The sequence below is a fragment of the Enhydra lutris genome, unplaced genomic scaffold (assembly GCF_002288905.1).
Source record: "Enhydra lutris kenyoni isolate GAN:26980312 unplaced genomic scaffold, ASM228890v2 scaffoldscaffold1, whole genome shotgun sequence".
NCBI classification, from domain to species: Eukaryota; Metazoa; Chordata; class Mammalia; order Carnivora; family Mustelidae; genus Enhydra; species Enhydra lutris.
In genome coordinates, this window is record NW_019154085.1 from 32,344,540 (window position 1) to 32,372,000 (window position 27,461).

The 27,461-nt window shown below is 37.6% G+C and overlaps 1 protein-coding gene across 1 annotated transcript in view; it reads right to left on the reverse strand.

The window, feature by feature from the left end:
* LOC111141388 (phenylalanyl-tRNA synthetase beta subunit) overlaps positions 1-27,461 on the reverse strand; it is a 72,430-nt gene that overhangs the window by 33,193 nt on the left and 11,776 nt on the right. The window contains exons 4-15 of the mRNA XM_022493899.1: positions 26,011-26,080; positions 25,364-25,479; positions 21,032-21,182; positions 20,142-20,250; positions 19,173-19,243; positions 17,452-17,513; positions 16,666-16,717; positions 12,389-12,450; positions 11,907-12,114; positions 11,340-11,420; positions 6,978-7,070; positions 2,930-3,047 (exon numbers count right to left, since the gene is read on the reverse strand). Of these exons, the coding sequence (XP_022349607.1) occupies positions 2,930-3,047; positions 6,978-7,070; positions 11,340-11,420; positions 11,907-12,114; positions 12,389-12,450; positions 16,666-16,717; positions 17,452-17,513; positions 19,173-19,243; positions 20,142-20,250; positions 21,032-21,182; positions 25,364-25,479; positions 26,011-26,080 (1,193 nt within the window). The remainder of the gene's footprint in view (positions 1-2,929; positions 3,048-6,977; positions 7,071-11,339; positions 11,421-11,906; positions 12,115-12,388; positions 12,451-16,665; positions 16,718-17,451; positions 17,514-19,172; positions 19,244-20,141; positions 20,251-21,031; positions 21,183-25,363; positions 25,480-26,010; positions 26,081-27,461) is intronic.

A 27,461-nucleotide genomic window follows, 5' to 3' on the forward strand; every position in this document is an offset into this window, starting at 1 on the left:
AAACAAAATTTCATTTAATTCTTACCAAAAATCTAGTAAGTGCAATGATCATTCCCATTGCAACAGATGAGAAAACAGCACAGAGAGATTACATAAATTGTCCAAAGTTCAGCAGCTCATAAGTGGCAGAACCATGACTCAAAACCGAATAGTCTGGCTGTACAGTCTTAAATCCATGTGCTATGCTGCCTTTCCCATAGAACCCTCTATGTACACCAAATGACAAGTAGGGAGTCTGCCTGAACATATGTACAATAATCCTTCAGAAAAGCTACTTGTTAGGACATAAAATCCAGGCCTACCTAAAGAGAAAAGCCACTCCGAAGCAAACTTACGTTTTCAAGATGGTAAACTTATTGAGCACTTACCTCTTCTCATTCCTCAAATCCCATTAATGGCATAGAAAATTTTGAAGAAAACCATAATTCCAAGACAACAGGCAAAAGCAGTATCAGATAAAAATGTTTCCACAGGGAAAACCACAGAATAATCACAACTAAACCCCCAAATAAAAGAGGTCTGCTACAGAGATGAAAACTATTCTTTCTGATGAAACAAAGTGCAGCAGAAATCCTAATCTGAGTTAAAAAGTATACAGACTGGGTTTCTGGGGTTTTCCCCAGGGTGACTTATTAAATGATGGCCTACAGCCTAGCCCTGTACAACAGCTTGCTCTCAAAGGCCGAGGTTATCTCCTAGCATGGGCCTTGAGGCACAGTGGAGTCTATGTCTGGGACTTCCCGAAAGACACATGAAAGAAAAAAACAGTGAAGCGATCCATACCAAGGACGGCAATACAGTCAAGTGCTCCGCGCTTACAGTGAAAATTGCCCGTGGCAATTGTGGGGAACCCCAGCTTGTTCCTCACTCTCCAGACTCTGAGCTCCTCACTTGCAAACAAGCCCAACCCTGCAGAGCCCTGTAGGGAGTCATTACCATGAGGGAGGAGGCCTACTGCTGATACAGTATTATAAAACTTTTGAGGAAACTTAGACTCATTTTATTCCTAAAAACACCTGCAGATTGAAAGTGAGGGGACAGTGAACCATTTATCATGCTAATGGACATCACAAAAGCAAGCTGGAGTAGCCATACCTACAACAACTGGATTTTAAACCATTTTAAATATAAAGAGTATAATAAGACATGAAGAAGGGCACTATTTCATAATATAGGGGTCTGTCCAACAAGAAGATCTAACAAGTATTTATGCCCCCAAATTGGGAACACCCAAATAAATAAAACTTTTGAGGAAACTTAGTATAATTAACCTAAACCTAATCCTGTATTTATAAATATGTTTGGATCGCCAAGGATCAAAACCTACAATTCAAAGACCTAAAATGAAAGGAGTCAAAATTCACAGAAAAAATTTGACATTAAAATCATAACAAATTCTTAGGTATCTGTACCAGTGGAGGATTTGAGGCACAAGAACTACAGAACTACTTAGAGCTGGCACTGAAAATGTTTTCCAATTCCTGCCAGATTGACCACCCAAAGAAAATTCTACATAGACTGGTATTAAAATAAACTTTTATTCTCTAAGGATATATGCACAGAGACCAAATTCTGGCCCTCGCTCTAAGTCCAAAATTTATGCAGTCTTGGGAAAATTACTACTTTTCTGTCTCAATTCTCCCACAAATTAAATAGGGACAATATTTTTTGGTCCAATCTGCCTCAAGGAGAGAGATTAACAATCCCAAGAGAAAAGGTATATTTTTAAAATTTTTTTTTGAAGTACAAAGCACCATACAGACGCAAGGTGATGCTGTTAATTGAAAACAAGGCTGCATAGCGGAGAGCAGATGGAATACGGCTTTGGCTGAATCCAGCTTTGGCTGCAAAGTTTGCTATGGAAGGTCCACATACAGTCAAGCGGGCAAGCCTACGGTATCTATTTCCTAAGACAGGTTGATTTACAGTCAATAGTTCTTGACGGCTCTGGGTAGTCAGAATAATGCCATATTATCCTCTTCAGGAATAACTCAGGAAAAGGCCTTTGCTGTTGCCAAGTGATTCAGGAGCACGTACTCAGTTTTACAGTCTCGAATGAAACTCCTGTATAAACATGGTTAGGACTGGAACTGTTCCCCTGGTTCTCAGGGAACAAGAGAAATACTGCCAGCAATTCAGTCATTTCATGGTCCTGCTACCAAGAAATGACCCCATATGCAGCTCCAAAAAGACTTGTGTCAGTCTGAAGACAGAAGTTTGAGTAAGACAGACGTCCTTGGCGATCAGGTTTAAGTACTACCTAAATGTGTTCACCAAATAATCGCCGAGTTCCATAGGGCAGACCAGGCTACTCGCTGTACTAACAAGTCCAGCCTACTCTTGAGGCAAAAATTGGTCAAACACATTTATAATGACAAATAGCTAATGCTAAACTAGAGTGACAAGACAAAGTACCTTAAAATGATATGCACATAAATCACAAGATTTTAAAAAAATGTTTCACTGTACTTTTCAAGTTGAGGCTTTAATAGGGTTCTTCATAAATGTTAAGTTCTTTAAGATTTGCTTTCTACCAGAAGAAATAAAAGCAACCAAATATCTGAAGGTCTGGCTTGGATGGATTTATATCAATCAATCATGAAAACTAAATTTATGAAACAATCAGGAAAGTTTAAACACTAGCTGGATGTTTGATGATAAAATAGTGTTGGGTTATTTTTTAAAAACAAAAATGGTATCTTTTATCTTTTAGATATATATATCTTTTGGAAATACATCCTGTTTGCTGGTGTAATGGCAGGATGTCTAGGAATCACATCAAACTAACATGGGGGAGTGCCACGTGCTGGTAACTGCTGAAGGTGGGTGCTGGATTCACAGGGGTGGTTATACTGCCCACCTTTATATAGAGCTGGGGTTCTCATAATAAAATGCTTTAAGTGTACAATCAAAGGTGACTTGTTCTTACCTCTGCTAGAATCTTTTACTACAATGTCAGAGATTTCAAACAGTTTCAGAGGAAGGGGCATCTTCCGATTCGCAGCTATAGTCTTTAGGAGGCCAGGAAGAAGGGTAGTGCGTGCCACCTACAGGAGAAGACATGAAACTGAAATGACCAAAACATAACCCAAACAGACTTGGTTATAAAACAAGGCCAAAAGAACTCGACAGCTTCACAGTAGTAAGACTCTTCTGGAAAATGCAATGAGTAAATGTCCAAATCATTTTTAATTATCAGTTCCAAGACAAAAAACTGACAATATCCTGGCTCCCAAACTTACAAAATGAAAAAAATCATAAAGTCTGATCGAAAACTGAGAAGTATAAATACAATGCCTATATCTAGGATTGGTTATGATCATTTTTAAAATTAAAGTTAGCTTTTAAGATTACAAATATGTAAATTTTGATATCCTGCTTTATTTTATAAAGTAACTGAAGGAGATTACAAGAAATTCAAGTATTTAAATGAGATTAAATATGAGCTAATCAAATTCTTAAAAACCAAGACTAGGGAAAATGTAAATGCAATTACAGTATCACAATGAGAAAACAGAACACAAATAGGTAAGCACTAAAAAAATTATGCAGCTGCTATGGGCAAGCTGTGACCATAGTTTTCAGCTTAGTGGCCCAAGAAATAAAAACAAACATGCTAGTTCTAAAAATAAACAAAAAGACAAAAAACAACAACTTCTCTACTTCTATCTCAAATTTCTCACTCTAAGCTATATGATAGGTTAGCTGTCAACACTCTATTCCCCGAAGTTTTAACAGCAGTGGTAGGGCACCACCCTTAAGATCCTGGGCTCGCAGCAGACACCAGCACCACTACCCTTCACGCAGACTACTGCAGGAGCTTAAGCTGGTTTCTCTGCTTCTACTCCTGCCGCCTTATGGCCTGCTCTCCACACACAGTGATGATCTAAGGCCTACATCAGATCATGACACTCCCCTGCTCAAAAATCTAATAAGTTTCCATCAAATTTTGAATAAAATCATGCCCCTGCATGGGGTCCTATCTGAATCTGGCCCGGGCCTCCTCCCCACACTCCATGCCTGCCGCTCCCTCTGGTTTACTGGGTTTCAGCCACACTCCCCAAGCAGTTCCATCTCAAGCCCCCATGCCTCCCTCCTTCCTCTACCGCATACAGTCTTCCTCTGGGTTCACATGTGGCTGTCTTTCTTTCTTCAGGTCTCTGTTCAAAAGGTCCCCACAGGGGCCTGCCCTGACCACCCTGGCTAAAACAGCAGCCCCTCCTAGATCCTACAGGCATAACAGGAAAACTCTATGAAGACTTGCTTGTACAATGTGTATTGAGGGAAAGAGAAAACCTTTCCGAATACATTCACTCTGCCACCTGCTGCTGGCAGTCTTCAACTCCCTGCTTTTGTAAATATCTCTTACTTTCACAACTGGAGAGCAAGTGCACAAACCACTCATAGAAATAAAAGTACAATGTTAAAAGAAAGCTTAACTTACTGGAATATAAACAAGCTACCTATGGAAATAGCTTTTCCCAGTGGGTTGTTTTTTTTTTTTTTTTTCCATTTTAGAGATCAGCCTTATTTGCTTGTTTAAAAACACAGCAATACAAAAAATGAAACCTGAATCCAATCAAGCTTCTAGATCTACCTGCTAATTTACTAGAATGTATCTAACAAAATCCTAACTGCGCAAACTCTTTAAGACAAATGACCCAGTTTGTTCAATGCAGAAAGTAAAAGGAAGAGAGACAGAGAGATGGACAGGGGGGCAATCTGTAGATTAAAAGAGACATAAGGGGGCACCTGGGTGGCTTAGCCATTAACCGGCTGCCTTTGGCTCAGGTCATGATCCCGGGGTCCTGGTACTGAGCCCCGCCTCGGACTCCTTGCTCAACAGGAGGCCTGCTTCTCCCTCTCCCAGTCCCCCTGCTTGTGTTCCCTCTCTCGCTACATCTCTCTCTCAAATAAATAAACAAATCTTTTTAAAAAAAATAAGAGACATAAGAAACATTATCAACTTTGACTTGGGATTCAGATGAAGTTCATGAAAACTATTAAAAAAATTTAGACAATTAAGAAAATTTCAATGACTGAACATTTAAAAATATTAAGGAATACTATTGCTAATTTGGGGGAACATGGTAATATTCTGTAATTTTGTTCATAAAATCTACATGTTTACTGACATTTTTCTTTTTATCCATTCTCTAACGTATCTAGTTAGAAAACAGCCCAAAATTAAGAATTATCCAAGAGAAAGAACAGACTTAAACAATAAACTGGGTTACAAGCCCAGAAACAACTTTGTATTTAAACAAACAGAACTCTGTTAGCTATGTTAGTAATGAGAGGACCTATGTACTGGTAAAGCAGGAGTAAAATATAGAATCTGTCCAGTCTAAAAGATGGACTCATCTAATGTGTTTTATGCAGAAATATAGATTCTGAAAGTGTGCTAATCCACAGCTATTTATAGTGTTATTTATTGTGTTTCTGATTTTCCTTCTACTTATTAAAATAGGGAAAACAGGATTAAACCCTACAGAACATTACCACATCTTAAGAAATCTATCAAGCTTGATAAATGAAACTGGGAGAAAAAGGAAAATCTGGAATAAAAGTAAATAAAAATCCAGTAAGATTTACTGAAAAATCCCAATACCCAAATGAATTTGAGTGTCTCTCACTGAAAAGAACAGGGCATCTTTTAAGAGCAGTAGGAAAGTGAGTGGACCTTGTCACAATCCTTCCAAATGGCTTAAGAATTCTTTAAAGTTCTTACACTGAATACAGAGAAACAATTTGTGTACTTGATGAGTACTATTACCAGTTAGTTCTTTAAATAGCAAGCAAGCCCTAAACTACCATATTAATGGTACAGATTAAATCTAACTTAAAAAAAAATCCAAATTTTAACATTTTTAGAACTTTAAAAATTTTTAGAACTTGAGATCCCCTCCCCTACTTTCAGAGATATGAAAATCAAGATTCACAGAAGCATACAAATCAAAACCACAATGAGATACCACCTCACACCAGTCAGAATGGCTAAAATTAGCAAGTCAGGAAATGACAGATGCTGGCGAGGATGCGGAGAAAGGGGAACCCTCCTACACTGTTGGTGGGAATGCAAGCTGGTGCAACCACTCTGGAAAAAAGCATGGAGGTTCCTCAAAAAGTTGAAAATAGAGCTACCTTATGACCCAGCAATTGCACTACTGGGTATTTACCCTAAAGATACAAACATAGTGATCCGAAGGGGCATGTGCACCCGAATGTTTATAGCAGCAATGTCCACAATAGCCAAACTATGGAAAGAACCTAGATGTCCATCAACAGATGAATGGATAAAGAAGATGTGGTATATATACACAATGGAATACTATGCAGCCATCAAAAGAAATGAAATCTTGCCATTTGCGACGACGTGGATGGAACTAGAGGGTATCATGCTTAGTGAAATCAGTCAATCGGAGAAAGACAACTATCTTATGATCTCCCTGATATGAGGGAAAGGAGATGCAACATGGGGGGTTAAGGGGGTAGGAGAAGAGTAAATGAAGCAAGATGGGATTGGGAGGGAGACAAACCATAAGTGACTCTTAATCTCACAAAACAAACTGAGGGCTGATGGGGGGAGGGGGGTTGGGGGGGGGGGGTTATGGACATTGGGGAGGGTATGTGTTATGGTGAGTGCTGTGAAGTGTGTAAACCTGGCAATTCACAGACCTGTACCCCTGGGGATAAAAATATATATTTATAAAAAATAAAATTAAAAAAAAAAAGAGTTGAAACTATAAAAATTCTAGAAGAAAAAAAAAGTTTTTAAACTCTCTGCCCCTTCCCCACATGCTCTAATAAATCTTTAAGATCTTAAAAAAAAAATTCATCAACACTTATGTAAGAACCAACCATAATCTTACCCAAGAAGAGATTTTTAACAAGTTCTAAGATTTTGTCATCTTAAGTGTAACTTATGTACTGCCTCTCAGTATTTACCCAAATTCTTACCTACTTAAAATTCTCACCTGAAATTCCGCTGTTTTGGGATTACTTATGTGGACTGCCTTTGTTGCAGAGATGTCCAAACCAAGTTTATCAGCAATATCTTCTTGGGAACACTAAAAAGTATATGCAAAATAAAGAAAAACAATGACTAAATTTAATATATAACGTATTTAATGCTGTAAGTCAACTTACAGTCTCATAGCAATGTAGGTTCTCTATATAAAGAGGTTAAAAATAACAACTATATCAACTAATTAGGGCTACAGCAAATACAATTTAACATTAACCGTTCTCTTACAAGTTCTATCTATGATACAGAGCAAAGTTTTTCCCATGTTGATGGTGGTATAACTGTATTTGGGCCCTTCCTAAGCTAGTCTCCCATTTACCTTACCAGTCTAGTTTCTTACAGTTAACTATCCATTCCCTGAATCTTACACTCTTCCTTATGTTCACCAGAAATGTCTCAGGGTGCCTGGGTGGCTCAATGGGTTAAGCATCTCCCTTCAGCACAGGTCACGATCCTAGGGTCCTAGAATCAGGCCCTGCGTTGGGCTCTCTGCTCCGCAGGAGTCGGCTTCTCCCTCTCCCTACCACTCTTCCTGCCTGTACTCTCTGTGTCAAATAAATAAATAAAATCTATTTTTTTTTAATTTAAAGATTTTGAGAAACAGAGTGAGAGAGAGTTTGAGCAGAGGGAGAGAGGGAGAAGTAGACTTCCCGCTGAGCAGGGAGCCAGATGCAGGACTCCATCCCAGGACCCTGGGATCATGACCTGAGTCAAAGGCAGATGTGTAACTGACTGAGCCACTCAGGTGCCCCAAAGAAAATCTGGGAGGGGGAGAGGGGAGGAAAGAAGGAATATCCTCTCCTCCCTACCTGCTCTCATCCCCCAAGGCTCTACTTAAATGACAGCTCTACACTTCCATAAAAATATTCCTAATTCTGTCAATTCACTCTCCCCCACCTTGGTGTTCCTATGGCTTTGATTACCATTGTAATCCCTGCTAAATCCATACTGACTTGTGGTAGAACAGTAAGAATAAGAGCAGAACTCAAGTGGCCTGAATTCTGCCCAACATTCTTTCTACTTGACCATTTAATTTCTGTGCTTAGGTGCTTGATAAAGCTCTGAGCAGTAAACTCCTAAGCACTCTCGCTCCGAAAAGAAAAAAATACCTGTTGCACTCACAACTAGGATGACTGACAGAAGTTATGAAAATAAAACTATTAGATGCATCACATCTAATAAATGATTAACTAAGTAATGCAAATAAAGTACCTGCCACAAACTAAGTGCTCAAGAAAATATTAACAATGATGATTAATAAATACTAAGAATTATCACATATATTAATGCTAACTGTTGCAAAGGAGTTAAAACAAAATGAAAACTGATGGGGCGCCTGGGTGGCTCAGTGGGTTAAAGCCTCTGCCTTCGGCTCAGGTCATGATCCCAGGGTCCTGGGATGGAGCCCCATGTCAGCCTCCTCTGCTCAGTGGGGAGCCTGCTTCCCCCCCACCCTCTCTGCCTGCCTCTCTGCCTACTTGTGAGCTCTCTGTCAAATAAATAAATAAAATCTTTAAAAAAAAAAATGAAAAATGATGTACCATCAGATTACTGAAAAATTTTCCAACATTAGGTCACGTTGCCTACTGCACTATTTTACAAAGTGGCCTTCGAGGACTAGTCTGCATTTCTTAGAGAAACACACACATACACAGTTTAGATTTTAGGTCAATGCCAGCTCTAATGATTCTTGCCATGCTTTCTTGGGAAGGATACTAAATCACATCCAGGTAGAGAACAAAAGAGCTCCCTGATCTGCCACAGCTGTAGAGGCGGAGAATGGTGGCAGGCACGCTGGAAATAACCAGATTTTTCTCCTCAGAATGAGGAGTTTTTTAACAAGATATATTGTGATTAATTAGGAAATGCAATTTAAATGATGCAATCAACTCTCAAACAGAAGTAGTACTGTGGGTGTAGAAGAAAGGTTGTTCCACAAACATATGGCAGTGGAGGAATCTGAGTGGCCTTATACTTCATCATGACAATAAAAGATAAGGGACAGATATTAGAAGCAGTTCGAAATCAAGGGAACCTGAAGTGGCAGTAGCTAGTAAAAAATATAAATATTTTTTTCAATGTTAATGTGTTTAAAGTATTAGAAAAATATAATAAGTAAATGAAGCCCATTGATTTTTATGAATATTCTTGTACTAAGGCTAAAGTAGATATTTAGTTTTAAAAGTGAGTTAATTTAGGGGTGCCTGGGTGGCTCAGTGGGTTAAGGCCTCCGCCTTCAGCTCAGGTCATGGTCCCAGGATCCTGGGATGGAGCCCCACATTGGGCTCTCTGCTCAGCCTGCTTCCCTTCCTCTCTCTCTGCCTGCTGCTCTGCCTACTTGTGATCTCTCTCTGTCAAATAAATGAATAAAATCTTTAAAAAAAAAAGTGAGTTAATTTAAAATATTACAACTAGTATGCAGACAGTAAAAATCATAATGATGAAAACAATTACTTGCATTTGGAAAAATCAAGGGCTAGGCTTTAGACAAAGCTGTTTCATGAAAAACTAGATATAAGGCACAGAGATATTTAGGTTTGCTAATCATGTCACATAAATACCTCTGACACTGAAACTCCTGTAAGAAAACTGTCATTACATATTTGAAGCTCTAATACCTCATTCCTTCCCCCGCCAGTGACAATGTGTGTTGAGCTTACGGGACAGCTGAACAGACTGTTTCTGGCATCCCTAGTGGACAGTACAATCACGGGCCCGAGGTGCACATAGGCCTGGGCTGGAATCCTGCCCCACAGCTGATTGGCTGTATGGAATGGGACAAGTTACCTAAATTACCTGCTGTGTAAGACAGAAACACCTACTTCAGAGCACTGCACAGAGAGGGAATCACACGCAGAAAGGCCTGGACACAGGATAAACTCCCTGCAGAGCAGCCCTGGTCAGGCAGAGTATGTGCTCCCCTGAGACACATGGGGCTACCCACAGTTACAGGCTTAAAACTCACTACTTCTATAAAAGGGCAGAGAAATACACAGGCCAAAGTCTGAACCACAGTTAGTTCTGGGGAGGAAAACAGGGTTGAAATCTGAGGGGAAACAGAGGGGAATAGTCATGGTTCACGCTACATGGTTCTTTCTGTACACCTTGAAGCCTTTCAGATCAATCCTATGTCACTTAATTTTTAAAAACGAAATATATTCTCAATACTTTTTTTTGTATTTCATTGATGTTCACGACTGTATAAGTATATGCATAGATGAATGACCTATGCTATAAACTGAGCATACACAGGCCGAGACAACAGAAAAGCACTGCTCTAAAAGCCAGAAGGCTAGGATTCTGGTCCTGGTGCTCCTGCTGTCTGTGTACACTTCATTAGGTACTTATCCTGTTGACTTCAGGCTTCTTCACTCCTACAGTGCCTGGCATACAACAGATGCTCTATAAATGCAGAATAAAGAACTCCTGAGTCAAAAAAAAGGACAATGCTGAGCTAGAAAATCTGTAAGGTTCCTTCTGAGGTTAGCATCCTGTGAATGACAAATACTCAATAAAGGGAGAGAGGCTGCCTCTCCTTTCCAACGACCCTCTCCCCCACCAAACTGGTAGTAATTAACCCCCACTACTGAGCTCTCTGTGACTAGGAGATGGAGAAGTCTTTCTGGAGTTGAGCTGGGGGTTGAAAATGAAGTCATTTTGTTTTTGTTTGGTTTTGGTTTTCACCCTCCACCATTAACCTGACACCTACCTGAAGACTCCAAAACTACACAGTGTAGGCACCACACAAATGCTCAGCAAGGGAAGAGGAAACTATAAACGGCACAGACCTTTTATTCTTTTCAAATGGTCAATCTGGTGGGGGGGGAAGGGCATTTCCTTCTATTTTGTAATAAAATTCATTTCCTAATTCAGGCCTTTTATGTCAGCTTTCCAAAGCAAAGCAAATGATGTGAACATGCTCAAAGAAAAAGTTTAATGTGGAACAGTCCACAAATCCTTAACTAGGGCGGCATCTAGTGGGCATAGATACAACCAAATTAAGACTAAACATTCCAACTTAATCAATTTGATTATGAAATCTGTTGTGAACTCAACCCTCAACACTTCCATAAAAGTACAAACTACACTGTTATGTGTCATTTAAGACTTTTGTCCTTCAAGATATTCTGTGACTGAAAAAAAAACTTTTTACTAGACTGTACAATCTTAAGTAAAAAAAAAAAAGGTTATTCGTCTAGAACTTGGAAATTTTAGCAGTCTAGATTTTATAAATTCATGTAAGGAATCAGAGTACAATACTTCAGAGATTCAGTGTCAATAATCAGCCGCAGAGACGGCACATGAAACATACCAGGGCAAAGGTAAGTGCTTCCGTGAATCCAGCAGCTGCCATGTCATGTCTTAGGAGTTCTGTGAGCTTATTAAGAGGAAACTGAAAAAAAAAAAAAAGATAGTTAACTTTACTCCACTTCAGTAAAATTTCCTACAACAAAAGGTTTATACAGAACAGGTCATTAAAGGGCAACCCCCCTTCCATCCTTACTAATACTGCTAGCACCACCACTTCGCCACCCACCCCACCCACTGCCTCACTACCCCAATACTCCAACACACATGCACTAACCCCCCACTTCACCTCTCCCACAACGAACTTCTGCCTACAGGCCAGGTTGAAAAAATGAATCTCCCAGTTCAAGAGTCAGAAGAGCTCCAAACTCAAAACCTGTCTTTCTTCAAATACTAGTCATCACAGGTTTTAAACTTACTCTAATCCACTGGGCATCTGTTTTGTATCCCCCAAATGCCTCTCACAGCACAGCATGTCCAAATGCTATGTGCTGTTTTTCTCGAAGCCTTCCTGGCATTCAATAATCAGTTTCTAACAACAAGGAGTATTTATTTAAGGGTACGATCTTACTTGATTAGCTATGGTGTAGGTTTTTGGAAGCGTCATCTGAATGTTGTTATATCCATAGGCAATAGCTGCGTCTTCTACAATATCACATGCATGGATAATGTCAGCTCTGGTTGGAGGGATTTCGATCTCAATCTGATTCCCATCACCTATTACTTCTGACTTTAAATACATCCTGGTTAGAAGCTTGGCAATATTTTCTGGAGTTTCTCTGAAATAGAAATGTACATTCCATAAACATCACTGGATTACTTAAAATGTGCTCATATTTTGTTTTAAAATATTCTATTATCTGAAATATCACCTTCCTTTCGGAATTCCATGAGACACCAGACAGCCTAACAGATGATTTATTATCATTTACTCACTCTGAAAAGATACCAAAACCCTCTCTAAGCATAAGCATTCTTTCAGGAAAAATTAGTCTTGTGGGTACTTCATTCTTGAATTTTCTCCAACAGTAAACAAATGTTTTCAAAGCATACCTGATTCCAACTTTTTTGTTAATTAGATCAGCTCTCACTATCTCCTTTCGGTAAGCCAGTTCCTTTAAAGAGAAAAAGTTTGAGAAGCTTAAGTGAGTCCCTGTCAACTGCAGCATTAGGCTCTAACTTTACGTCTCGTTGTGGCAGTTTCACTGCCCTCCCAAAAAAACAGTTGTTAAAGAGAGACACTGAAAATAAATGTAAAGTTTCAAAACATTACAGAGCAGTAAATCTGCTACAACAGGCTCATAACTGAACATTCTACTTGCTAGACAACTGGAACTGCTCAGAATAGAAAATGCCCAACACTTTTATCTCAGATGGCCAATCACCATTCTCTGCAGTAAAAGCCTGGTACATTACATCATTTCTAAGATGCTTATAAATCCTAGGATTTGCAGTCTCCTCGCAAGCAAGCAGGTGTTTATGACCAAGAAAGAAAAATTCAAATATCACCATTCAAATATCTCCATGTACTATCAACTATCACCATTATACTAAGCCCAAGTATTACGAAGAAATTCCTTTCTTGTCATTTATCCAGGTGGGGGAACACCACCAGGCCCCCAGGCCATCCTAGCTATCATCAATCTGCTCCAGGAGATGGCAGGACTGGGAGCAGCTCATATATTGGTACTCTCCTTCAAACAGTATATAGTTTTACCACGTTAGGTAGGAACAAACATGTAAAAAACCCAGGCTTTTGAGCACCTTTGCAAACATATCTATGAATGTTTCTTATCATTATATTACTCTCAAAGGTATATCTACCACTGGCAAAAAGGCTATAAATCTAAAAATCTGATTGGACTCAAGTAAGTACAGACCAGAGCCTTGCCATTCAAAATGCAACTCTCAGGCAGAAGTATCATCATCACCCAAGTACCTCTTAGAAGTGCAGGCTCTAGAGCTGGTAGCCGTGACACTGGACTTACTCAATCTGGAACTAAAGGTTATTAAGATCCTGAGGCGATGTGACTGCTCATTAGGGTTCAGGAAGTGCAAAACTAGCTAATGGAAAAAAAAGCTAATAACTGCAACAGAAACAAACCTTTACTGAGCAGTTAACCATGAAAAAAACACTTTCAGATAATCAATCTTAACCCTCACAACAAATACTATTAGATTCCTTATCAGTGAAGTGAGAACAGTAGTAGATGAGTAACTATTCTCAAGTCCCAGCAATGATAAGCTGCTGGGCTCTAGTGCTTACAAAAATGCTTGTCAGATAATAAACACTCCATATGCAGTTAAAGAGTAAATGCATAAAGTAACAAATGAACAAATTAATGAATTAACAAGTTCAGGCAGCCTAATTCTGAAGCTCACACCATTAACCATTCCTCTCTGACTACCTTCCACTTCTCTCCTCTGGTCCTCTTATTCCAAAGTCCATTCTTTTATATGAAATAACAGAAGACTAGGAAAGAACTATCAAAGTACTTAGAAAAATAAACTATTTCATGAGAGGAAGTATCAGTTCCTCAGAGGATCATTCTCTTCTGGGAGACAACCTGAGAAGAGCTGTTCTAATCTACGTTCAGAAGAAAACAGCTTAACAAATGACAACAATGATACAATACTCCTTTTCAGAAATCCCACCATTTCAGATTTATGAAAGCTCTTTATAATGCAAACGATTTCAAGGAATTATCTACTTGAGAAAAGTGAACCAAACTTTAAGATATCTCTTTCCTCCCCAAAGTACATATTTCACTTCTATTAATAGTTGACAATTCTTCATATCAAAAAGAAAAAAACTTTTCTCAAATCAGACATCATTTTAAAATAGACTAAAAAGCTATCTCTGGCTAATCCCAACTACTACTGTGGTATAGATGACCGCATTCTTCCCTTCCCTGCTGCACCCAAAGCCTTACAATGAGGTACCTCAGGTCCTCAAATTGGGAAATGGGAGTCTATTTCGTCCTCCTTTGAATCTAGCAAAGTGACTGACCGAGGCCAACAGGACACCATGCTTAAAAAGACTTAAGCACTGGACTTGCTCTTGTGCTGTTGGGAATCCTGCAACCACCACCATGTAACAAAGACCAAGCTAGCCTGCTGGATGATGACAGACACTTGACCTGGTAACTCTAAGGGTAAGCAGACTTGTGAGTGAGGCTATCTATCCCAGGTCACCTAGATGCTAGTTTACCAACTGGCTGATTACACAGAAGCAAGCCCAAGAGAGGTCAGCCATGCCACCCAGACCAGAACTACCCAGCTGACCCACAGAATCATGATAAGCAAATCACTGTTGTTTATAAAATCACTAAGTCTTGAGGTATCAGTCTATCATGTAACAAAAACTAACAAACACTACAAATTTTTTTAAAGCAGAGACTGCCTATAATTTCAATTAAGTTTTCTATAGCTATACACTTGTTTTGAATTATAATCAATATTCTAGAATAAAGTATGATGCTAAATGCTCATGTTTTCAGGAAGGGAAAGGTTTTGATCTTGGCAGGTTTTATCTACTTTAAAAACTATTTAAAAGAGTAGAAATAGGGGGCGTCTGGGTGGCTCAGTGCGTTAAAGCCTCTGCCTTTGGCTCAGGTTGTGATCCCAGGGTCCTGGGATCAAGCCCCACACTGGGCTCTCTGCTCAACGGGGAGCCTGCTTCCCCCTCTCTCTCTGCCTGCCTCTCTGCCTACTTGGGATCTCTGTCAAATAAATAAATAAAATCTTAAAAAAAAAAAAAAAAAAAAAAAAAAGAGTAGAAACTATTCCAGGCTATGATTCACTTCTTAAGCAATAGAGGAACAGTGAAAAAAATCCAAAGAGCTAAAAAAATGACCTCACTTCATTTGCAACTAAATGATTAACACAGTCATATGCTGGAACAGCCATCTTTATATTAATAAAATCATCTTAGGGGAAGAAAAAAATCCGATTAAACAATGCTGTTTTTCTTGGGTTTTTTTGTTTGTTGGTTGGTTTTTAACCAAGATTCCATGTCTTGACAATAATTCTGCTTACTACTTAGTCCTGTTAATACATCTGGAATCATTGGTTACAATAATGGCTCTTCAGCGACTGTTAATTCAAGTGTGAACAGACTAATTCGGTTGGGAGGGCTGAGTAATCTAAAAAGGGGGGAGACTAAATTACCCAGTAAACAAATTAATAGGAGAATAAATCAGAACCTGCACCCCAATGTTTATAACAGCAATGTCCACAATAGCCAAACTATGGAAAGAGATGTCCATAGATGTCCATCAACAGATGGGTAAAGAAGATGTTATCACGCATACGCGCGCGCGCACACACACACACACACACACACACACACACACACTGGAATACTACTCAGCCATCAAAAAATGAAACTCTGCCATTTGCAACAACGTGGATGGAACTAGAGGGTATTATGCTAAGCGCAGTAAGTCAGAGAAAGACACTTATGATCTCACTCATATGGAACTGAAGAAGCAAAACAAAGGATCATAGGGGAAGGGAAGGAAAAATAAAACAAGACAAAAATCAGAGAGGGAGACAAACCACAAGAGACTCTTAACCACAGGAAACGAACTGAGGGTTGCTGGAGGGGTGGGGGGTGGAGGGATGCGATAACTAGGTGATGGACTTTAAGGAGGGCATATGATGTAATGAACACTGGGTGTTATTTAAGACTGATTTAATCACTGAACTCTACCTCTGAAACTAATAAAATACTCTATGTTAATTAATTGAATTTAAGTTTTAAAAAATAAAATAAGGGACGCCTGGGTGGCTCAGTTGGTTAAGCGGCTGCCTTCGGCTCAGGTCATGATCCCAGCGTCCTGGGATCGAGTCCCACATAGGGCTCCTTGCTTGGCAGGGAGCCTGCTTCTCCCTCTGCCTCTACCTGCCACTCTGTCTGCCTGTGCTCGCTCTTGCTTCTCTCTCTATGTCAAATAAATAAATAAAATATTTTTTAAAAATAAATAAATAAATAAATAATAAATAATAAAATAAAAAGAGTAAGTCAGAGGAATTACGGCCATCTAATAAAGTGGTATAATGGAGTACATTGGAGCTGAAGCCAGACTATCACCTAGCTCTACCACTAATAGTAACAGGCAAGCTATTTAACATCTCAAGGTCTCTATCTCCATCCGGGAAAAGGCCAAATAGCACCCACCATCATAGGGTTAATGTGAGGATTAAATCCACATAATACACATATTATCCCTGGCATGTGGGTGGATGGATGGACAAACATACAACCAGCACTCTATAACCATTATTATTACTAGTATTATCATCAAATCCACTTCTTAAATACTTACTGGAAAGGTATAGGATTTTCCATTAGGAAAAACGACCTCAGCAGCTTCAACCCTTAAAAAAAAAAAAAAAAAAAAAAAAAAAAGTCCGGAAATATTAAAAACAAAAAGGGCCATAAATTCTAGAAATGTGTATGGTTAACAAGTCTCTCACTTATTGTACAACAGTAACCTCAACACACTCAATATACACTCGCTCCAACACTACTGCCTGGATTAATCCTCCTAATCACGACCCCACCCTACTGTTCCATTCCCCGTGGCTCCCACATCTCTTCAGACAGCACACATCTAACGTTTACTTCTCAGTGCGACAAAGCATGCATCCTCTATTACTCCTTGACAGTATGGATATACACAATCCAGGCTCTACCAGGGTGCCGTGTTACACCATGAAAGCTGACTACGCAACCAGTAATAGGCAAATCAATTTAAAAAACGGACCCTGCCACACAATTTCAGTCCTGCACTCTGCAGTAATACTGCTATTTTGAATTATAATTAACATTCTATAATAAACTATGATGCCAGTACACAGCAAGGACGATTTAGTGAAATCTTTTAAATTAATTTTTAATTAATTTAATTTTTAAAAAAGCTTTGGAAAAAATACAGTAATCCTATTGATTTTAAACAGTTATGCATAGGTCTTAGCCCCATTCCCCCACCCCCGGCAAAGAGAGGATATGTTCTATTCACAGGAGCCACATTTTTCATCTTTATATTCAATATAAGGCCCTAGTGCTTTGCCTTCAGAATAACAGGCTTCAATAAAGTTGTCAAACTTACGTAAATTGATTCTCACAATATTCACTGAACATGGTGACAATAACATCAAGAACTATTTTTGCCTGCAAAAAAGAAAAGAGAAAAATATTGTAATCTAAAAATACATTCTCTTCACTCAGATGGAAAATTTAGTCCTCCAACATCTAAAAATGAAACATATATACACATTCTAAAAAAGGAGTGGAATAAAAACTTGTGGGGGGCGCCTGGGTGGCTCAGTGGGTTAAAGCCTCTGCCTTCGGCTCAGGTCATGATCCCAGGGTCCTGGGATCGAGCCCTGCATCGGGCTCTCTGCTCAGTGGGGAGCCTGCTTCCACCTCTCTCTCTCTGCCTGCCTCTCAGCCTACTTGTGATCTCTGTCTGTCAAATAAATAAATAAAAAAAATCTTAAAAAAAAAAACTTGTGGGCTTAAGTAGCCTAGCCTTATCTGCAGGTGGTCTGCATTTATTCGGTTCCCTGAGAGTTAACAATCCATGACTGAAACAAATCATTTACTTCCCCTGGCCCTCTCCCTTGGGCTCACCAAGTTTCAAGAGAGACAAATGGCTGACTATGGGAGTAGACCTTATCAATCTCCTAGATCTCTGCAGCCAGTTGCAGGACTCCTGGCTCAGCCACTTACTCATAATCTGACATTGGGCAAGTTACTTACCATCTTTGTACTTCAGCATCTTCATCTGTTAAGTAGAGATTATAAACATTTCTATATCCCATTTGGTTATTATGAGATTTAAATGTATTAATATATGAGCAATGCCTAGCAAAACTGGAAGGACCGTATAGATTTGTTCAAGTTTTTAATTGGAAACATATTCTTGGGAAAAAACACAATAACCTTAGCTGGATATATATAGGGTTTGCTTTTATATATACATCACTGTTTAAATATAAGCTTCAGGAAAGGTATCTAAGGTCTGTCAATGTATGAATTTTTTAAAAATTTGTAAATAGTATATGCTATATTATTCTAGCATTTCTAAAGTCAAGTATGGCCCATAACAGTTGTAAATGAAATACCTTACAATGGTGTCCAATGCCATAAGATGTACTGAATGCCATTTATGGCCCTATTTCTACAGGCCAACCTTTTGCCATTCAAGCTTATCTGATTAATTTGCTTAATTGCCCCATTACCCTATGCCTTAACATGTATAAAGAAATCTTATGCCATTTAAAAAAAAAAAAAAAAAGCTCATAGCAATACAATCCAATATAGGTAGTTACTAAATGTGAGGGAACCAGTATTCTACATATTCTAGGTATCATCGTGTATACAAACCTTTTATCAATTTGCCAAACAACACTTATTTATAAGCCACTTCATTTTTAAACATTTATTACCAAGAACACAAAGGTAACAAATTTCTCAGCATTTAAATTAAGCCAACTAAGATAAACAATGGATAAAACACTTATTCCATTCTCAGTTTTACAGTTAGGTATATGGCGAATTCTCCCACTAGAGTGAGTTCCTTCAAGTCAAGAAACATGAAACTCATTAAATGCACAGCACTGGAAAGACAGAAGTGATCGTTAAAGATTTGTTGATTAAATGAACACACCATAACCAAAGTACAGAATATCTGTATCTTTCTAATTTTCTAAATTTCTGAAATATGTTCCCACCTACAAAACACTTTAAAATTCAGCCATCTAGTCTTGGCCCACAACTAAAATGTCCTGTCTGACAGTACAAAAGTGGAATTAGAGTTTTATTTACCTTAGTGAAATCAGTTCCTGTGCATTCAATAAATACATTTCTAGTATTTACAGTTATTTTAGAATGATTTCCTACAATAAACACAAAATAACACAGTTTCAGAAACATAGGTACACTAAAAAAGTTCTCCAAAACAGAAACGACATTTTCACTTAGAGTACCATATAAATGGACATCTCAGAGATAAGGTGATAATGCAACATGTATTTTAAGCCCCCACTACAAGTGGGAGAATACTGCATTCAGTGTGTCAGAGTTGCTCTGCCCAGCCTAACAAGAGACTGTCTTATCTCCTCTCCACCACAACCCTATGACAGAGCTAGAGACAGATCTAAGACTCAGAGCTTCAGCTCACTAATCCTGATTCATAGTCTATTAAGCAGCAAGGCTACACTCTGGGTCTGGGTCTGGCTACTCCAAAGCTCAGGTTCTGAACCCCTGTTAACAACTCGAGTTCAACCTTAAGAAGTTAGAGACTCTTCCCATCATGAATCAACTAAACCCCCTTCTCACCTCCAGAGGGTCAACATCTATGGCTATGACATTATTAAATTTTGTAAATACATGCAAGTTGCCTCCTCAAATGAGCCTTCAGAAAGGACGTAAGAAGGTAAAATTCAGTTTAAAAGTTTTAACTATAAAATAGCAGGCAAGGCAGGATTTGAGTTTAACCAAGTTGAATCATGGGCTAAAACCAAAAATATCAATGCTCTTTGGAGGAATATAACAGAATCCAGAGAGTGGCACCAGTAAATATCTATGTACTTATAAATATTTATACATTTAAAAGTTATATAAAAATCACAAGTAAACTGTTAATAAAAAGAACTACTACAATAAAATCTACAAAAACCAGAAATTCCAGATTAAGATTTATCTGACTTGATTGAGCCAAGTCTAGAATTCAATTCTTACAGAAATGTTGAAGGATAAGAGAAAAAAAAATCTGATGCTTAAGAAATAACTCACCATTGATAATCGGAGGCATTGAAAGGATGACACCATTGCTATCATAGATAACTGGGTACAGGGGTTTATTTTCAATGATATGTAAATAATGTTTAAGGTGGTTGTCAGTCTGAAAAAAAAAAAATTAATTTTCTATTTCTAAAGCTAATTAGTTCATATACCTATCTAGTACAAAAAAGGGGAAAAGTTAGAAAAACAATAAAACAGCCCCATATTACAGAAAGTCCTAGATTTGTAAGATTTCCTAAATATCTTAATATCCTTATATACTTCATCTCCTACTGGGCAGAGATGAGAACACAGCCAAGTCATTTTCCAAGAATGAAAATAAATTTGCACTGGTAAGTCTGACTCGTCTCAAGGAAAACACAAACCATCACAAAACTGTTTATGGAAACAGGAAGAACACACTGGCAAATCAGGCCAAGGATAAAAACTTTTTTTTTTCGGAATGATACAACACTACTTTTATTTTTTAAGCACCATTAAGTGACTATGCAATCATTTTAATTGCTGTAATCTAAAATGCTAAATAGTAGAATACAGACACATTGTAATACCAGTTCCCACCAAAAAAACTACTTAAATCTTGTTCTTTATACTGTGCATGTGTTATAATTATACCCACATATGAATATTATAATGTGACATATTCTACTTCAGTGGTTCTCAATTCCAGATGTACATTAAAATCATCCAAGGGGTTTAAGAAGTAATGAAACTATGTCCAGGCCCCACTCTACATCAAATGGATTGGTAGCTATTGACTGGAGCACAGATATGGTTTTTAAAATGTACTCATTTACATCTCCCGAATTCCAAGACCTGACTTTGAAGAAATTTTCTTGATTTATGGAGAGCTATTTGCATAATATGAAAAAAAAATCTACCTTGTATATGTTCATCAGTTCACAGGCTGTATACTCCTTGGTCTTATTCAGAGGCTTGAATTTGATATCTGAAGGTCGCTTTGCAGTGTATGTAAAAGGGCCTGACAAAGTGTCCAAATCATGGGTACCAATAGCAACCAAGGCTCTTTTCCTAAATGTTGAGGGAGAGAGAAAAAAAGAGACCAAAAAAAAAAAAAAAAAAAAGATTTTTTTTGACACTTCCCTAAAATAGCCTGCTGCTATAAAGCAACTTTAGAAGAGTATAAGGAACACATTCTCACAGAATTGAAAGTAATGCGAAATTCTAAAAGCTGTTCAAAACACATTATTTCAGTAGCTACAGTAAATTCCTTGCCACTATGCTTTCCCAAGTACTGTGTTAACTAGGACATTTTCCAAGTGAACATTCCCTTTTTTTAACCCATTTCCTCTCAGAGTCCTCAAGTAAACAAATGTTTTATTAGAATAAGCTACCAAATTGCTCTGTTTTTTGGTTTTTGTGTATTTTCCTAAATTTTCTGTCACAAAGCTGTATTACTTTAATCATAGAAAAAAATAACTGAATTACACTTAAAATTTAATATGTAAGGGAAGTTCAAAAGCTATTAATTTCATTTGTTCTACAGTTTATGTGCAAAAGAATTTAAGGTAATTTTAGGAGCTTATAGCAAGTTAAGATTAGGGAGAAAGAAAGAGTAGGGATACAAAACAGAGCCAGGAACAGTGTTAATACCAAGAATCTAAAGGCCTACCGTCTCAGCATACAGGGTCACAAATTTTGCTCTAAGCTTTCTAAAAGATAATTCAAAAAGAAACTTGGCCAGAATTTATGGCATTCTTAAGATTTCTTAGAATTAGTTTTAGATGTATGTACAAATATATTTGAGTATTTATGCTTAAATGCATATGTATATATGCAAATAAAATACATCAGTAATCAAGGATTTTATTGAAGTCCATATTACATGAATTATGAAATAGTTTTCAAAATTTGTAAGAAATAATTTTTAGTCATCCTTCAAGACTGGTAACAAGAACTTTAATAAATATGATTAACTCAAAAAAATTGTTAACGAGCATGAAAGTGTTACTCAATGATTTACCTACTTACAGAAGATAACTCCAGAAATACCAGAGGTTGAAATATACAGTTAAGTGTAGCTAAATTAACAACTGATGAAACCACAAGTAAGAAGGTCCATGTTTTGTTTTTTTAAAGATAGTTATGGTCCCTCTTAATCCTAAAAGAGTACTCCCACAAAAGGTCACTAAATTCCAATTTCAAACCAATTACAAAAATAAATTCTAGATGAATCAAAGAGCTATGCATTTTGAAAAAACAAGACACAAATGTACATATACACCCAGAAGAAACCACAAAAACTATTTAAAGAAAATACAGGACAACAATGTGTAGAACTGGAGGACACCCCTTGACACAAAATAAAAAAGTCATAGGAAGACTGATAAATGGGACTATCTAAACTGGAAACTTTATATAGCCAAAGACCCCAAAAGTCAAGACAGACTGAGAAGAGACTTGTAATTTACATACAGAAAAAGATTAATATCCCAGACATATGAAAATACTCAAACTAAAAAGTCAGAAATCAAAATTTTAGCTATCATATTGGCAAAAATTTTAAAGTCTTGCTGTGAAAAAGCAGGACAAAGCTGAAAGAACTGAACACTCTGCTGTTGCCAACTTCAGAGATCTTGCCTAGCCAAGTGTTTCAAGTTTGAGTCTAGCTAAGTACTCAAGAGTCTCTGCCTGTAAGACAAAAACCAGTCCTCAGAAAATCAAAAGCCTTATCCATTACATAACATTCTATGTGCAATCAAAAATGCGGTGGACATGAGGGGCACCTGGTTGGCTCAGTCAGGAGAGTATGCAACTTTTGGTCTTAGAGTCCTAAGGTCAAGCCCCACAATGGATGTAGAGATTGCTTAAATAGCTTTTTTTTTTTTTTTTTAAAAGCAGCGGGCATGAGAACAGGGAAATGGGATTTCTTCTCCAGACAAAACCAGTCCATACAATCCAATGCTAAAATGACCCAGATTTTTAAATCACCACACAAATTTTAAAGTTCTTACCACAAAAAATATCTGAAAATTATGGGGGAAAATATGCACATAATGAACAGATGAGGAAGTAACAGCACAAAAAGAAACTTGTAAAAAGAAACCAAATGGATTCTAAGATGCAAAGTAAAATAACTGAAGTAAAAATTCATTGGCCACTTCTAGCCGAGATGGAGTAATAGACTAGATTTACGCTCTTGCCCAAAACCACCACAAAGGGGCAAAATACAGCAAACAGTTTCATGGGTGGCGCTGGACATCAGGCAATGAAGGGTAGCAATCTCTGACAGGAAGGAAATAAATGAAGTAAGCTCCCACAACTGCCCCAGCTTACTGCTTGGAGGGGTTTCCACGTTGTAAGGAAAGAAGGACAAGAGTGGAGATCAGCAGACTCCCTGAGTTGAGAAACCTAACTGAATTTCTAAGGAGACCCAAGACAGCGGGGGTTCACTGGAAATGATACTGAAGTGGACAGAGCTATGAGAACTCTGGAGACCTGCAGAGGTTCCCCTACCCCACTACAAGTGTTTGGCTGAGTACTGATCAGTGCACACATGTGAAGAAATAGACTCATCGGAGGAACAGTGTTCTTACAGACTGAAAACCTCACTACTTCATGTGGGAATGGATCAAGTAGGCAGAAGGGTCTTGCCTCAGTATTAGCAATTAGCCCTACAAAGAACAGTGCTTAATCAATGGAGAGGGGAAAAGAGCCAATAAAACCAAAACCTGGCTCTTTGAAAAGATCAATTTATTGATAAACCTCTAGCCACCCTCCCCGATCAAGGGAAAAAAAGACAAGTGAAAAAGGTGGTATCACTACAGATACTCAATATTAAATAAGAGAACACTGTGAACAACTTTATGCCAATACATTTGCTAATGAAAACAAAAGGCATATATTCCTTGAAAAACACAAGTTTCCAAAGCACATGCAAGAGGTTATTTAGGATTTACTGACAGATAAGGACTCTGGCACACCAGGGATTTATTTCTACCCTTTCAAAAAGCTCATGACTTCCAGAAATACCAAATAACAGAGCTTAAAGCTGAGTAAGATGAGGAAACACCTTCCAATTTAGATAAAAATAGATTCTTCAAATAAACTATGTTCAAAATAGATAATCGGCCTCAACCACTTACTAGCTTGTCAGAAATCTATTTTGTTCTTCATCTGAGATTATATTTAAATTCTTACTGTTTTGCTTAGTAATTAGTAAGCTAACAAATAGACTATATAAAAGAACAAGAATAAATATTATTTAGAATCTGAAAAAGCTTCTTTTACCACATTAAGCGAAGATGTCTCTGGAAATAGAGACCTACTGGTATTTTATTTTTAAAACATTCCACCCCAGAAGAAAAAAATCCAAGGTCTCCTCCAACCCTGTCCCTAGCCCATTACTTACATAGAGGACTTTTCAATCTTGTTTACCAAACTGCAATTACTACAATTAATAAAAATTTTCTATTTTTATTCAAGATATCTATAACCGTTAATCATAACTTTTGATCAGCCTGAGATAGGCTGATGTACTTCAGGACCAATAAAAAAAAAAAAAAACTTGACATGTTAGTTAAAGCTTAATGTTTATCAGTACATCTATAATTTCCATCAGGATTTCTTAAATAATGAAGTTAGTTCAAAGACTCCCATTGTTACCTTCCCCGACCTTTAGGAGTTCAGGAATTATTATGTTTGAAGATCACTGCATTAAAAGGAGCAGGTGAGAAATGATGGATAGTAAGGTCAAATAGGAGTAAGAAAATACAGTTATTTGAAAGTCTTAAGTTTCATCTGTAAATTTATAATTATAATCAAAAAGTGACATCAAACGAAAAATTTTTCCATTTTTTAAAATGACAGGTCATACTTCAACTACCATCATTTAACATTTAGTGGTATAATCCACTACTAATAATTTGAACCAAACAACAAAAACACGAACATAAAAACCAAGAAAATCTCTAAGACAAGAGATTTCTTGTCTATGTGGTATTCCAAATAGAGCTCTTATTTTTCCATGCATGCACTGTTCAGTAACAGTAACAGATAGCTATCTGGTAAAATGTAAACTTACTTAAATTAGTTACGCAAATTTAAACTGTTATTCTCACATATTAACTTAGAAATGCTCTGAAAAATCCGTAGAGAAAGAAAGGAAAGAGAGAGAAATAGAAAGGTAAAAAGGAAAAAGAGAGGGGAAAGGACAGAGGAAGGCAAGGAGGAAAGAAAATGCAACTACAAACCTGCAAATGTTCTGATGTAATTTCTCCTGGAGTTCAATGAAACTGTCATATCGATCTTTAGTGAACTTTATATTTCGGAGAACTGCTGCCACAGCATAAGGACGTATTTTAGCTGTCTGAAGTTCATTGTATGATTAGAAATTGTCCATACTATCACAAATTCACAAACAAGCATATATATTTCATTCAAAGATATAGTGGTCACAAGAGACAAAGTTAACTTTCTCGTGGAATGTACATTTCAGTAAAAATTTCTGAATATTTACTAAGCAGAAAAAATTAACCTGTTAAGGTTAACCTGCTCATAGTTGATATTTTTACCAAAACAATGTCCCCTCAAAGTTTCTTTAAACTTTATTAATATACCAGAACTTAATTCTATCTCAAAGTGTTTTAAACAAACACTTGGGTGTTATTTTCCAAAATTATTCAGGAAAACGAATGCTTTGCTTTTACCAATAAATGAAAGGGAACAAACTGATAGTTTTTAAGAGCTAGAAGATAAATGTATGTCCATTTTTGGCAAATGGTCAAAGAAAATTGTATTTGGCAGAAGGATCAGCTTTGTACCTTTTCCCTCCCCACCTTATAAATATATACACAAAAGAAACTTTCTAAAAAGGAAAATAAGAATTTATCCTTATTACCTCTTCTGTGATGATCAATTTCTGAATTTCTCCATTAGGCATTACCCGTTTATACACTGGAGGCTTTATCCTAAAAGGATTAAAATTAATTAATTAATTTAATTAAAATTAATTAAAAATTAAACTTGATTTTTAATCAAAACATTTGGTAAACTGCATTCTGCATAAAAGTACAGAAAATGAATAGAGCTAAGACAATAGGCCGAAGTTACAGCAAATCAGATTTAGGCTGAATATTAAAATACAAACTTTCTAACATTTAAGGTGGTCCAAAAATGGTATAGGGTGTCTAGGATGTCTGGGCACTTGAGAGGATCAGGAGAGGCTAGAAAACCATTAAGAAATCATATAGGGGGCATTTGTATCAGCTGAGGGACTAGATCTGTTAACTTTTTTTTTTTTTTAAGATTCGATAACCTTTAAAGTTTTATTCCAACCATGAGACTCTGAACTTCTAAGAAAAATAGGGTTTATTAAAAATACGATTCCCTGGTCCCATCTGGACCTACTGAATCAGGATATTCAAAGGAAAGGCCAAGGAAACAGTACATTTTGAAGGCATAGTCCAAGTAATTCTTACCAGGAACGACTGGGAATTACTGTTTTCATTTAGTGCTTCTCAAAACCTTAAGTGCTCACAGTCAAGTGGGGAATTTGTTAAACCACAGACTAACTAAATAGGTCTTGAATAGAGGCTGAGATTCTGCATTTCTAACAAGCTCTGCGTGATAAAGAGGACGCTGATCCACGGACCACACTTTGAGTAGCAAAATGGCTAAATCACTTTCCTAATCCTGTCTGATCGACAAAACGACACTAGGAGTAGAAAACTCTAATGAAGCAGGTCTGGAAAATGCCTCTAAGGGATCATCCCTGGCCCTAAAATGCGAGGGTCTGATTGTCACACAGAACCAACCGAACCACCTTCTAAATTTTAACCACCTAAGCCAAATGCCTATCACCCTTTCACCAATACCCATCAGTCACCTGAAACCTCATAGGTTCTGAGTCTAGCCCATCGGCCAGAGGCTCTCATTCTTCTGCATCTGACCAGACGATGTGTCATTGAAAGCAAAATAAATTATTTTTGATAGGAGTTTCACATCTTCCACTTCATACACTCATTACTTTCTATACTCATTACATGAATAGTTGGAAAGGGACTTAAAAATACTCATTATAAATTAGGAGACTGGGGGGCGCCTGGGTGGCTCAGTGGGTTAAAGCCTCTGCCTTCCGCTCAGGTCATGGTCTCGGGGTCCTGGGATTGAGCCCCGCATCGGGCTCTCTGCTCTGCGAGGAGCCTGCTTCCCTCTCTCTCTGCCTGCCTCTCTGCCTACTTGTGATCTCTCTCTGTCAAATAAATAAATAAAATCTTAAAAAAAAAAAAAATTAGGAGACTGAGGGGTGCCTGGGTACCTAAGTTGGTTAAGTGTCTGACTCTTGGTTTT